At 30.7% G+C, this 12,795-nt stretch overlaps 2 protein-coding genes and 1 non-coding gene across 7 annotated transcripts; all 3 read left to right on the top strand.

Moving 5' to 3' along the window:
- The first annotated feature begins 445 nt into the window (after positions 1-445).
- On the top strand, positions 446-2,867 carry LOC117602646 (protein salvador homolog 1). 4 transcript variants are annotated; one of them, XM_034320896.2, is made up of 8 exons: positions 452-918; positions 1,097-1,240; positions 1,328-1,404; positions 1,470-1,597; positions 1,675-1,908; positions 1,984-2,205; positions 2,274-2,579; positions 2,646-2,857. In XM_034320896.2, the coding sequence occupies exons 2-8, from the start codon at positions 1,150-1,152 to the stop codon at positions 2,734-2,736; spliced, it is 1,149 nt and encodes a 382-aa protein (XP_034176787.1). In that variant the 5' UTR covers positions 452-918; positions 1,097-1,149; the 3' UTR covers positions 2,737-2,857. The 4 variants fall into 4 exon arrangements, with proteins under 4 accessions (XP_034176788.1, XP_034176787.1, XP_034176785.1 ...); XM_034320894.2 differs by having other exon boundaries at positions 1,033-1,240; positions 2,646-2,856; XM_034320893.2 differs by having other exon boundaries at positions 452-1,240; positions 2,646-2,856.
- Positions 2,868-3,900: 1,033 nt separating this feature from the next.
- Positions 3,901-11,660, top strand: Karybeta3 (karyopherin beta 3). 2 transcript variants are annotated; one of them, XR_004581009.2, is made up of 15 exons: positions 3,901-4,015; positions 4,966-5,115; positions 5,314-5,540; positions 5,622-5,718; positions 6,206-6,771; positions 7,074-7,182; positions 7,465-7,764; positions 7,841-8,023; positions 8,109-8,235; positions 8,312-8,674; positions 8,754-9,007; positions 9,081-9,601; positions 9,673-9,892; positions 9,961-10,206; positions 10,619-11,660. XR_004581009.2 is itself a non-coding variant. In XM_034320862.2 (14 exons), the coding sequence occupies exons 1-14, from the start codon at positions 3,935-3,937 to the stop codon at positions 10,042-10,044; spliced, it is 3,282 nt and encodes a 1,093-aa protein (XP_034176753.1). In that variant the 5' UTR covers positions 3,901-3,934; the 3' UTR covers positions 10,045-11,660. The 2 variants fall into 2 exon arrangements, 1 of the variants encoding a protein (XP_034176753.1); XM_034320862.2 differs by having other exon boundaries at positions 9,961-11,660.
- On the top strand, positions 5,773-5,902 carry LOC117603168 (small Cajal body-specific RNA 8). Its single transcript, XR_004581159.1, has one exon.
- Positions 11,661-12,795: the final 1,135 nt, after the last annotated feature.

The following is a 12,795-nucleotide window of genomic DNA, read 5'->3' as shown; positions in this document are numbered from 1 at the left end:
ATACAAGTAGGATATTCTACTGTAACCAAGTACTTTTTTTAAAATTTAAATTTAATTACAAGATTTCAGAAGAAAGATACGATGTACTATAATTGGTACTACCTAAAAGAAATATTCAAAAAATGTCACTTTTATTTGATTTCTTTATCTTTCGAGGACAAAAAGGAAAAGTTTTCATAAAATCTTTATTTATAGCTGCTTGGAAATTTTTTCAATGTAATAACTGGAGATGTGCAATTTATTCATTTTATTTGTTTAGGTACTCATTTAATAAGTGCGTACAGGATAACGAAAAGATGTGTGTTAACCCTGCGAACAAGTGGATATATGGACTAATTTATTTTATTTCATAGTAGGTCAACTATGGGTGCTTTGAGGTAGGTTATGAAAATTACTATTCTTGTAAAAAACCACAAAAAACATTATAATTCCTCATCATAAAAAGAATGAATTTACCGGAAGACAAGCTTTCGTTCATTTTGCGGGTGGTGGCGTAAGCGCTCTTATGACGTTTGGAACGCCAAGCGTGCAAAAAGAAGAGTCTAATGAATGATTTTTGTTTACAGTGTACTAATTAACAAAATGATAAGATAAATAAAATGCAAATCAATTTTCTTTTTAATAATTTATCAATTTATCAAATTTAATTAACAGTTCCCGTCTAAAAAGGCAATAGTAATTCATGAACTTGTCAAATTGACAACTCGTTGACAGATACACAAAGTGCATATTCATAATTCTTTCTTAAAATACTAAACACATTTTCATTTTTTGCAAACTTTTCAACCTTCAAAAGATTACAAAAAGTTAGTTAAAATGAACAGGAAAAGATTGTCAAAAAGCTCAATATTTTAAATTGTTGATATACATAATACATTGTCGATCCATTCATCCTTTATGAATGTCTACAATACAAAGGTAAAGGATACATATGTCAAGCGCAGTGTACAGTTTGACAAATTTTAAAGTTTTAATACGTTAATGAAATACATTTTTAAGATGATGTAAGATAAAAATCTTTTCACTTTTAAGCACTAATTGATACATTCGAAATGCATTTGCATCAATATTGCGCCTGCAATATTATATTCTGTAGGTTATAAATATCGACAATTTATCGATTTGACGTTCGATCAAATATTTATCATCATGTTGTCAAGAAAGAATAAAGATTTAAGAACAATTAAAGAAGGAGTTGTTGGGAAATATGTTAAGAAAGAAACTCCTCCTGAAATGCCAAGTAAGCTGTTTCTGTTACTTATTCTAGGTATTTAATAAGAAAGAATTGAATAAAAAAACGAGAAACTTTTATGTTATTTCTTTTTAGTCATTAATGTATGGACCACAGAGCCAAATAGGAGAACAAGAAATCGCAATAATCATCCAACAATTCCAACATCAATGGTAAATACCAATTGTACACACAATATCAAATTCTGATAAGTAAATAAAAATGAATCTTTATGTAGTCAATCCCGCAACAACCCAGTATGGTACAAAAGTTTGGAAACACTAAAACAACAATGAGTGCAGTAGGACTGGGAAGTCATGAGGGAAAGTATACACCTAATAGTTCTGTTCCAGATTTAGCTCAAAGGTAATTATTTGATATAGTTAAAAATTATCTAATGATTTCTTATAACCAGAGAAGTAAGTTAAAACTTGTTCATTCAGATTTGCCAGTCTTTCTGTTAATACTAGTACAAGGGATGGAATGCCATCCCGTACTGCAACTCCAATGTATCATACTGGACTTTCACCTGCTATATCTCATACTTATGTTAATCAATATGCTGGATCAGAGTATCATTTAGATAGGGTCCAAACACCTCAGATGCCTTATAAGCCTTTAGATATCGATTCAGGCTATGAAGACTATAATCATTCAGTATATCATCAAAGTACAGGGTATAACATCATATTTTGTATTTCTATTATTACCATAAATGCATATATTTTTTGGTTTATTTTCATATGTTCAAGATATAGTAGATGCCATTCAGAAAGATCTAGTTCTAGAAACGAACAACAGGAAGAACTTCCTCTACCACCTGGATGGTCTGTAGATTTCACTCTTAGGGGTAGGAAATATTACATAGACCACAATACAAAAACTACTCATTGGTCTCATCCTCTTGAAAAAGAAGGCTTACCTACTGGTTGGGAAAGAATAGAATCACCTGAATATGGTGTATATTATGTTAAGTAAGTATAATATAAATTAGAACGTTAAAGTATATTATTTTTAACAAAATTTCATTATTTGTTTTTAGCCACATTACACGTCAAGCGCAATACGAACATCCATGTTATCCCCATGAAATACAAGCGGTACGGGTTGTATCACCTCCGCGTCACACACACTTTCATTCTCACAGTGTTTTAGTTCCAGCTAATCCTTACCTTAACGAAGAAATACCACATTGGTTATATGTATATAGTAGAGCATCGGTAGCATTAGATCGTAAATTACGGTGGGAGCTCTTTCGTTTGCCGGAACTCGACTGTTTTAATGCAATGCTTACTAGATTGTACAAACAAGAACTGGAAGAAGTAGTTATGCGTTACGAGGAATACAGGTATGTTGAAAATATAGTTTTCTAATGAAATGTTCAAGTAGATTTATGCAATAACATTTTTATTAGATCTGCTTTGTTATGCGAAATGGAACAAAGATTAAAAGAGTTGAATCCGGAAACTTCAGGAGCAATTGCATTACGTCAGTCTCTTCCTTAAAACTTGGTTAAGTAAATATTTTAATTTTTTGCGTGCTAAGAATGATTTCTCTAATGTGAATGAAAGAAGTGAATAAACATATTTTATTATTTTCATCTGTGAATAATATAAACTTTTTGGAATTTAAAAAAATCTATTTTATTAGTATTCAATAAATTATATACACATTAAATATTCAATTATCACCATGAATTATATTTGCAGCAGCTCTTAATCTTCTTTCTCAACTTTAGGTGTTTCTTGATCTATAAGATCGTCTTCTACTAGTGTTAATCCCTCTATGCGTATATGTTTTATATTTTGACCATGAGCCAGCTTACGCATTAATGCATTTCCTGAAAAGTATTAAATTATAACAATAACTGATATAATTAGAAAGCATGAAATGGATCATTAAGTATATATATTAGATACTTTGTTCTTCTGGATCTGTTGGTAGCTGACTTATAACTATTGTATAGAACATATACATAAAACAATTCCAACTCAAAAATCCATATACCATTGAAAGATACATTTTTTTTTTAGCAGCATCTTCCACATTTTTTGGTCTAAAGAATCGGTATATGTAACTCAACATTTTTTAATAATTTACAAAAAACAATAAATATAATTTCCGAAATAAGTAATTATTCGGAGATATGATAAAACCTCGGTCATTCGTCCATAAATTGTCTCATTTAGAAACAATATAATGATATATAAAAAATCTATTAATTTTTAATATAATATAAATAATTTCCTATTGAAACGTTTCATAAGACAGATTTATTCCTAAGCAGTGACTACAAACCCCAGTCACTGTCATAACTTAGAACGATATATGTATACAGCAGCATTGGCTATAGATACAAAAATAGTGAACATGTTTTATGCTCGAGGGGTTCCAGATACCCCAGGAGAAATTAGGTTTGTATTCAGTCACTCCTCCATTAATCCGCATCGATGATGATATTGTCTCCTTTTTTAAGTTTAGGTTGTAAATTAAAGTGTTGTAATGGTTGAATTTGTGTTAAAAACCAGAATTTTTGTAAAATAATTAAAACTTTCTCTAGTGCCGTAAAGGTTTATCTTCAATAGAGATATATCATGAAGTTGGCAGTAGAAATTTAGGGATATTTTCGGAATTTATCTTGGTAATATTAATTGACGATCACTTTTCAGGAGTGTGCGCCGTGGGTTCATTCGTTCGGCGACAATGGCGGCAGACCTTGAGCAGTTTCAACAGCTTTTACACACACTTCTTAGTACGGATAACGATGCCAGAACACAAGCAGAGGTGCGTATGCCTTTCCCAAATTTTGCATACATGTTTTGCAGCTATTAGTTGATCGAAAAACATGAATCTCGTAAAAAAAGGTGTTCCGTTTTTGGAGCACGTTGCCAACGTGTTGTCAGAATTCGCATGTGGAGTCTGTTACCTGATCGCTACTATTAAACAGTGATTCATTGTTTGATATTATTATAAATTACTTTTATACAGCATTAATGCAATTAATTTTAGGATAAGTGAAATTGATAATTGTGATGATTACTGACAAGTGTTTAGAACAACCTAATAAAATCCAAAATGGTGTCGCATGATAGTATGCACTCCGCCAATCTTTAAAATAAAATCTGGAATTACTCCTAGTTCATTATAAATTTCTTGAATACTGTTTGGTATTTATTTATATTTTTCACGTATTTCTGTTGTAAATAAAAAGATTAAACAATTTACCTTTAAATGAAACGTCATATATAGCATAACTGCTTAATAAGATTGATAATTTGTGTATTTCACTTTCCCGCCTACACGCAACAGTATTTGGTAGGTTTCCGGCATTTCTGGACCTGCCTTAGTTCGACAGAATTTATACTAATTTTTTCGAATTTTATTCAATTTTCATTGTATTATTCTTCTTAAAATGATTGTTTTTATATTTATTATATATTTTGTATCCATTACATATGTTATAATAAAATACTAATAATACTCACGTTTATATGTCATTGTCAAGCACCATGTGCTTTATTTTTTATTTTTAGTACTTGTTAAAACTTAAATCATTTTTTAAATATTCTAATATGAATATAATAGCTCGTAATAAATATGTAATTTTTGTTGTAATTAATTAACAATATGTATGATTCTGGTGTTATTATTTAACTTAATGCATTGGTTACTTAAAATGCTTAATGTTATTGAAAATAAATAAAATTTTATTCTCTGTATACCTAATATTTTAGGAGGCATACAACAATCTCCCGGTGGATAGCAAGGTGACGTTTCTGTTGGCCTCTTTATGCAATGCTACCCTTACAGAAGAGATGCGTGCTATGGCTGCCGTCTTATTACGTCGACTCTTCTCTTCTGAGTTTATGGATTTTTATCCAAAAGTAATTACATCTTCAATTTATTAGATCTTAATAATTGGTTACTTATACAAATGAAGGAAAGAAAACAAATGATTCTTGTATTTAAATTTTTATTCATTATAAATGATATTTAGTTGCATATACATATTAATGTACATGTACTGTTTTAGATTTTTTATTACAACAATACATTTATTGCATTATTATAATGTTTTTCAGATTCCACCAGAAGCTCAAGTACAGTTGAAAGAACAAATTTTGGTATCTGTTCAAAATGAACAAATCGACACTATTCGACGTAAAGTATGCGAAGTTGCGGCCGAAGTCGCCCGAAATTTAATTGATGAAGATGGTACTAATCAGTGGCCAGAGTTTCTGCAGTTCCTATTTCAATGTGCAAATAGTCCTTCACCAGCACTAAAAGAAAGTGCACTTCGAATGTTCACGTAAGCTTACAGTAGTGTTTTAACTGCAGATACAAACACGACAAAAATATAATTTTAAGTTACATATTTTATTACATATAGATCCGTCCCCGGTATATTTGGAAATCAACAAGCAAATTATCTAGATCTTATCAAACAAATGTTACAGCAGTCGGTCATGGACTCTGCAAATTACGAGGTAATATAAAATATGTTTCATGCTTGAATATAAAAATATTTTTGTTATTTAATATGGAAGATATGGATACACGAGATGCGTGTAGTTAAGCTTCTCGTCACAAAGTCGTCCTAAAAAAAAGTTGCCTTCTGATGACTGTGACTTGTGAAGTTTTAATTTACAGACAGATACGGGGCATACAAAAATTTGCCAACACTTTATCCCTTAGTTCAAAATTAGAACTTAGTATCACAGTGATATAGGGACGATATTGACCCTGTCAACAGATCATATATACCGTCGATACATTGCGGTGGTATAATTAGCAACACTGTTTGTGGGACAACTTGTGATTAATGACTTTTTTCTGTATTGCATGACTTTTCAATTATCCTAAGTAAATGTGGTTCATATTACTCCGAATATACTTCATACATATTTCATTTTATTATAATAATGTTGCTCGAACTACTATATAATTACTATAGCAGTAATTTTTGTTGTGTAGGTCAGATTCCAAGCTGTAAGAGCAATTGGAGCTTTTATTACTTTGCACGATAAAGAAGAAAATATTCAAAAACATTTCTCGGAATTGCTACCAGCGATTGTCCAAGTAATTGCTCAATCAGTAGAAAAACAGGGAGACGATGCTCTGTTAAAAGTTTTAATCGATTTGGCAGAATCAACGCCTAAGTTCTTGAGATTACAATTAGAAACTATAATGGAAATGTGTATGAAAATATTTTCTAACGAAGAGATGGGTGATTCGTGGAGGCAACTATCATTAGAGGTATTAGTAACACTAGCAGAAACCGCTCCAGCAATGGTACGTAAAGTTGGTGGGAAATATATTGCATCCCTTGTACCGTTGGTATTAAAAATGATGACAGACATAGAAGAAGATGAAAAATGGAGTTTCTCTGATGAGATTGTTGATGATGATAATGACAGTAACAATGTTGTTGCCGAAAGTGCTTTAGACAGATTAGCATGTGGTTTAGGTGGTAAAACAATGTTACCGCAGATTGTACAGAATATTCCTTCAATGTTGAATAACAGTGATTGGAAATACAGGTAAATATATGTTAAGTATTCTCGTGCTATTACATCACAGTAACGTCAGCAATTATATGCTTCGATGCAAATAACTGTGTTATATCTGTGATAGAATAACTTTCAAGTTTTCTCTATTTCTAACTATCGTTCTGATAGTTAGATATCTGAGATCTTGTAAGGTGTTCTTTAATAAGAGAGTTGACAATAATAACCCAGTATTATCGTTGTCATAGTTTCAGAACGTACATTTATATTTGTGCATATTTATTAACATCTTAACATAAAATTTTAGTATATAATTATAAAACGTTTACACTTAGGCATGCTGCTCTAATGGCAATATCAGCTGTCGGTGAAGGTTGCCATAAACAAATGGAAGCAATATTACCTCAAATCATGGAAGGTGTTATACAGTATTTGCAAGATCCTGTAAGTTTAATTATTCATGTATAATTTAATTTAAGATCCATGAATGAAGTCAGCAGTTATATTTATGGTACGAATATAATAGCGTTACATTCATGGTACAGTAAATCAAAGGTGTTGATCTTTATACATGTTATCGTTCTGATAATATGTATTAAAGCACATCCTTTGGCGTTCCTGAGAGTTGGCTGATTCGTATGAATTAGCCTTAGTATTGGAACGTACAAGATTCACATGAAATGAAATTTTATGTTACATGTTCTTAATGACTGGATTTTTTCTCAGCACCCTCGTGTAAGGTACGCGGCTTGCAATGCAATAGGTCAAATGTCCACTGACTTCGCACCTATATTTGAAAAAAAGTTCCATGACAAAGTTATTCCTGGGTTACTGATGGTTTTGGATGATAATGCAAATCCAAGAGTTCAAGCTCACGCGGGAGCGGCACTCGTGAATTTCAGTGAAGATTGTCCGAAAAATATTCTAACGCCATACCTGGATGCAATTATGGCTAAATTGGAATCGATACTTACTGCTAAATTTCAAGAATTGGTTGAAAAAGGCACTAAACTTGTTTTGGAACAAGTATGTATACGAATTACGTATACTTAATTAAAAATAATACTAAACAGTAGAATAATTATTAATCAATACTTTACAGGTTGTCACAACTATCGCCTCAGTTGCTGATACGTGTGAAGAACAGTTTGTTACATATTATGATAGGTTAATGCCATGTCTAAAATACATTATTCAGAATGCAAATCAACAAGAACACAAGATGTTACGTGGTAAAACAATTGAATGCGTTAGTCTTATAGGACTTGCAGTTGGACCTGAAAAAGTATAATAATGCTATATTTATTTGAATAAATTAAGTATTTCTTTATAAACATTGTACGTAACTAAATGTTTTTGCGATTACATAGTTTATTGCAGACGCCAGTGAAGTTATGGATATGTTGTTAAAAACGCATTCAGAAGGAGATCTTCCAGATGATGATCCACAAACAAGTTATCTTATATCTGCTTGGGCACGAATTTGTAAAATTCTTGGTACATATTTCAAATTTGTATATTTGATTATATTTCTAAATAAAGAAGCAACTCAAATTATAATTATATTCTTTAGGAAAACAATTCGAGCAGTATCTACCATTAGTAATGGGCCCAGTTTTACGTACAGCGGCTATGAAACCGGAAGTTGCTTTGCTAGACAATGAAGATATGGAAGGTATAGAAGATCTTGATTGGGAATTCATTTCTCTTGGAGAACAACAGAACTTCGGCATTAAAACAGCTGGTTTAGAAGACAAGGCTTCTGCCTGTGAAATGTTAGTTTGTTATGCGCGAGAATTAAAAGAAGGATTCGCAGATTATGCGGAAGAAGTAGTACGACTAATGGTTCCTATGTTGAAGTTCTATTTTCACGATGGTGTTAGAACAGCAGCCGCTGCAAGTTTGCCATACCTTCTCGACTGTGCAAAAATTAAAGGTTAAGTAATTACGGTATATTATATTATTTTTATTATGAGGTAAAAATATGAGTATAGCATATAACAATTCTATTACAGGTCCACAATACCTTGAAGGTATGTGGGCGTACATCTGTCCTGATCTTTTGAAAGCAATTGACACAGAACCCGAGTCTGAAGTACTGCTTGAATTATTATATTCATTGGCCAAGTGTATTGAAACACTTGGCGCTGGTTGTTTAGGAGCACAACCTATGGCAGAACTTCTGCGCATATTAGATAAATTGCTTAACAAACATTTTGAAAGAGCAGTGGCTCGATTGGAGAAACGTAAAGATGAAGATTACGATGAAGTAAGATTTTACATCAAACATATGATGTCATACGTATGTACAATATTATAATTATTATTAATTAAAATTATAGGTTGTTGAGGAACAACTAGCCGATGAAGATAACGAAGATGTATATACTTTAAGTAAAATAGGAGATATTTTACATGCTTTGTTTAGTACACACAAGTCTGCATTTTTCCCTTTCTTCGATCAAATCTGTGGACATTTTGTTAAATTGTTAAGTCCTGAAAGGTCTTGGTCTGATCACCAATGGGCTTTATGCGTTTTCGACGACGTCATAGAGTTCGGTGGACCTGAATGTGCAAAATATCAAGAATATTTTCTGCGACCAATGTTACAGTACGTATCAGATAAATCAGCAGAAGTGAGACAAGCTGCAGCATATGGTTGCGGGGTCTTGGGGCAGTATGGAGGAGAAGCATTTGCTCAAGCATGTGCAGAGGCGTTACCTAGGTTAATGGAAGTTATAAACGACCCAGAATCTAGATCGCCGGAAAATGTGAATCCTACTGAAAATGCTATTTCTGCAGTAACAAAAATTCTTAAGTATAACCATAAAGCAATCAACGTTGATGAAATACTTCCTCATTGGTAAGTTTTTAATTCATCATGTAGTAAATTAATTATTGTTCAATATTTCATTTTTATTTATTTAATTGTAGGCTTTCTTGGCTACCAGTGGTAGAAGATGAAGATGAAGCACCTTACGTTTACGGATATCTGTGTGATTTGATCGAAGCAAATCATGTAGCAGTTTTAGGACCAAATAATGCTAATCTACCTCGACTAATAAGTTACTTTGCAGAAGCACTTTTTAAAGATGCAGTACCTATAGATAATCCTGTCATGGGTAGAATTCTTAGTATTGTTAGACAAATACAGGTATGATAAATGTTAGCGTTATGTTTTTGCGCTCTGTGTAATAATAATAATAATTTAATTTGTTTCAGAACAACGAGTCTATGTTCCAGGCATGTATAAATGCATTAACAGCGGATCAACAACAAGCGTTGCATGAGGCACTTAGTGCATAGCCTACTAATTAGCTATTTGCTTTTACCCCAGAACTTTAACACCTTAATATAAAACAAAAAAAAACATTTGCTTTAATAAAGTTTACGGAGAAATCACAAATTTTAGGTAGCTACATTATACCTATGGAACATGCGCCAGCCTAATTATGAACAGACACAACTGTACGTAATTGATATATCTCGCATATTTGTTGATTGTATTTCATTAATTTGATACAATAGTAATCTCATTTTTTACTATTTGGAATTGTTGCAAATTATATAAAACAAACTTGTGCTTCTCACTACTCGGCGAGTTGTGATATGTTGCACAGAAATCTAGCGATATGAAAATAATTGAGTCATTTGTGAGTTCGCATTGACGAAATTTCTACAATTCGTTCCCATTCGTATCGTTCATAAAAATGATGTACATATACGGGTTTACTTTAACGTAACAAAATTAGTACAAGACTATTTTCCGCCATTGAAAGCCGAACGATGCTAAATTATTACTTTTTTTTTTTATATATATATATATATAGCTTTGTAAATTGCTTAACGTTTCTAAATTTTATTTCTAAATTTCTTGTAGCATTGCTCTGAGGACATTGGAGAAGTTTTTGTCACTGCGATCTCTTCGTCCCGATTGTCTGTATTTTGAATCAACTTCTTTGGCAGAACGATAAAACTGCAAAAAATAGACTGGAAAAACACCAACTCGTTGCTATCGAACGGTGGCAGAACATATTGTGATTTAGGTATTTTTATTATTAAATTTAGGTGCAGTAAATGTTATTTAATAATAATATCGATAATATTACAGCGTTGAAGTTAGAACTGTATACGAATGCCTTTTACATGAAACGTAATGAACTGCTCTATAAAATTTAAGATTTGGATAAATAACGATGTATAGTATATTAAATTTTCTGTTAACTCTAATTTAACGAGTTGTGTTTTATAAAACAAAAGCAAAAGAAAAGATAAAGAAACATATTTTCAGTTTTATATAAAAATTGTATTTAACATTTATGATTCTACAGCTAATTTATATCGACTCATTACGCTTATTTAGCTGTAATTTTTACACTTATTTTGTTATTATGTCATCTACAAATAAAAGTAACAATAAAATTAAGAAATACGACTGAAATGAGCGAAAACGGTGACAATGCTGGGCATTACGTTTCTTCCGATTATTGTGTAATAAAATAACAACGTGAATTAAGAACAGTGATGTTAAAAAAATAATGACTGAACGGAGTAGCGTTACAACTTCCTGATCTTGTTGCTGTTTATTTGTAATCAGTAATTACCGATATTTACTATTGCATGCAAGTTCGCAATGCAAAATATATCTCATCATAAAATTTACGGCTACTTGCAACAAAATCCTTAAAAAAAAATTTTTTATCAACATATAAAATATATATATATATATAGAAATGTGATAGAAATAATTATTGGATATTCATTTGTATATGTATATATATATCAAAGTATATAAATACTAAAGATAAGTACATACATGAATGTAATTATTATTGATCTTTGGTAGACACTGCCTCATCAATTATTTCATCAAGACCAAGATAAAAAAAAGTACATAAAGATACTTATGAAACGAATACAAGTAATATGAAGTTGTAAACATTTCATTAAGAACTGCTGAAGGACTGTTTGTGCGATATATTGTGACAAAAAAATGTGAAAACAAAATCAGTGCGAAAAAGTAAAGTTATAATTCGTATAATTATATAGAGATTATTTTAAAGTAATTATTATTTAAAATAAATCTCAGCTTTTTAATTGACTGTCCTACTTCACCTTTAAATATCACATACATCGCGAAAGCGAAATTTAAAAAAATAGGGGAATAGGTGCTTAAAAAAATGATATGGAAACTATAATCATCATTATATTCACCTACACCTAATTTACATATTTTCTTTAAATATCATACACTACTTTATACATAATTAAACTTTAGTTTTGTTATTTATTTCACATGCGTGCATTTAAATATCAATAAGATAAAATATAGTGGTGATAGACATATTTTATTTACTGGTAACTATTTTAAATTTACTTTCATAAAACTAGAACTTAAAGAATTTAAATAATACATTGCATGCTGTTTTAATAAAAGATTACATTTTTGCAATTAGTATATGATTAACATAATGTAGAAATATAAATTTTTAATTACTCTGTGCTTTTGATCAATGGTTTAAATATAAATTAATTTTTTGTTTATAATCTATGTCATATATCAGTTCATTTTAAATAAAACTTTTATTATTAATGTGTAGAAGGTATTTAACTACGTTAAAGAATTAAAGAGCCTATCAATCACGTACAAAAATAATAGAAATATTTATATAGATATTCGTTTATATTTGTAGTGCAATTTTATATCATACCGAAAATAAATCCTCAGACGAAACTATCTAATAATATATAATCAACACGTGGAATTATATTTTAAATGAGAAAAATCTGGACGTTTCAATTATACCGCATAATCATTTACTCATTCAATTTTTATTTAGCTTACAAATAAGCGTTTTTTTCGTTTAGAAGTAAAATAATGCTATTATAAACTTGGAACAATTATTAGTTAAAAGTAAACTTGTATTTTACTATAAACAAGAGGTATAGAATATTATTTTGAATTATGCATATTTGCTTTATGCCGTGATTCAAATTTACGGTTCTGTTAACATATTAGTAAAGCGAGGGTAAATATATACAGATTAAGTTGTGAGG

This window comes from Osmia lignaria, chromosome 12 (assembly GCF_051020975.1).
Source record: "Osmia lignaria lignaria isolate PbOS001 chromosome 12, iyOsmLign1, whole genome shotgun sequence".
In the NCBI taxonomy this organism is placed as follows: domain Eukaryota; kingdom Metazoa; phylum Arthropoda; class Insecta; order Hymenoptera; family Megachilidae; genus Osmia; species Osmia lignaria.
This window is presented reverse-complemented; position numbering and strand designations above follow the sequence as displayed.

What these genes read in the sequence shown, in the direction of transcription:
- LOC117602646 (XM_034320896.2), top strand. Translation starts at nt 1,150, where the DNA reads ATGTTGTCAAGAAAGAATAAAGATTTAAGAACAATTAAAGAAGGAGTT. An exon ending in AACTCCTCCTGAAATGCCAA is followed by an intron (nt 1,241 to 1,327) that starts GTAAGCTGTTTC and finishes ATTTCTTTTTAG; the next exon opens with TCATTAATGTATGGACCACA. An exon ending in ATGCGTTACGAGGAATACAG is followed by an intron (nt 2,580 to 2,645) that starts GTATGTTGAAAA and finishes CATTTTTATTAG; the next exon opens with ATCTGCTTTGTTATGCGAAA.
- Karybeta3 (XM_034320862.2), top strand. Translation starts at nt 3,935, where the DNA reads ATGGCGGCAGACCTTGAGCAGTTTCAACAGCTTTTACACACACTTCTT. An exon ending in TTATGGATTTTTATCCAAAA is followed by an intron (nt 5,116 to 5,313) that starts GTAATTACATCT and finishes AATGTTTTTCAG; the next exon opens with ATTCCACCAGAAGCTCAAGT. An exon ending in TACAGTATTTGCAAGATCCT is followed by an intron (nt 7,183 to 7,464) that starts GTAAGTTTAATT and finishes ATTTTTTCTCAG; the next exon opens with CACCCTCGTGTAAGGTACGC.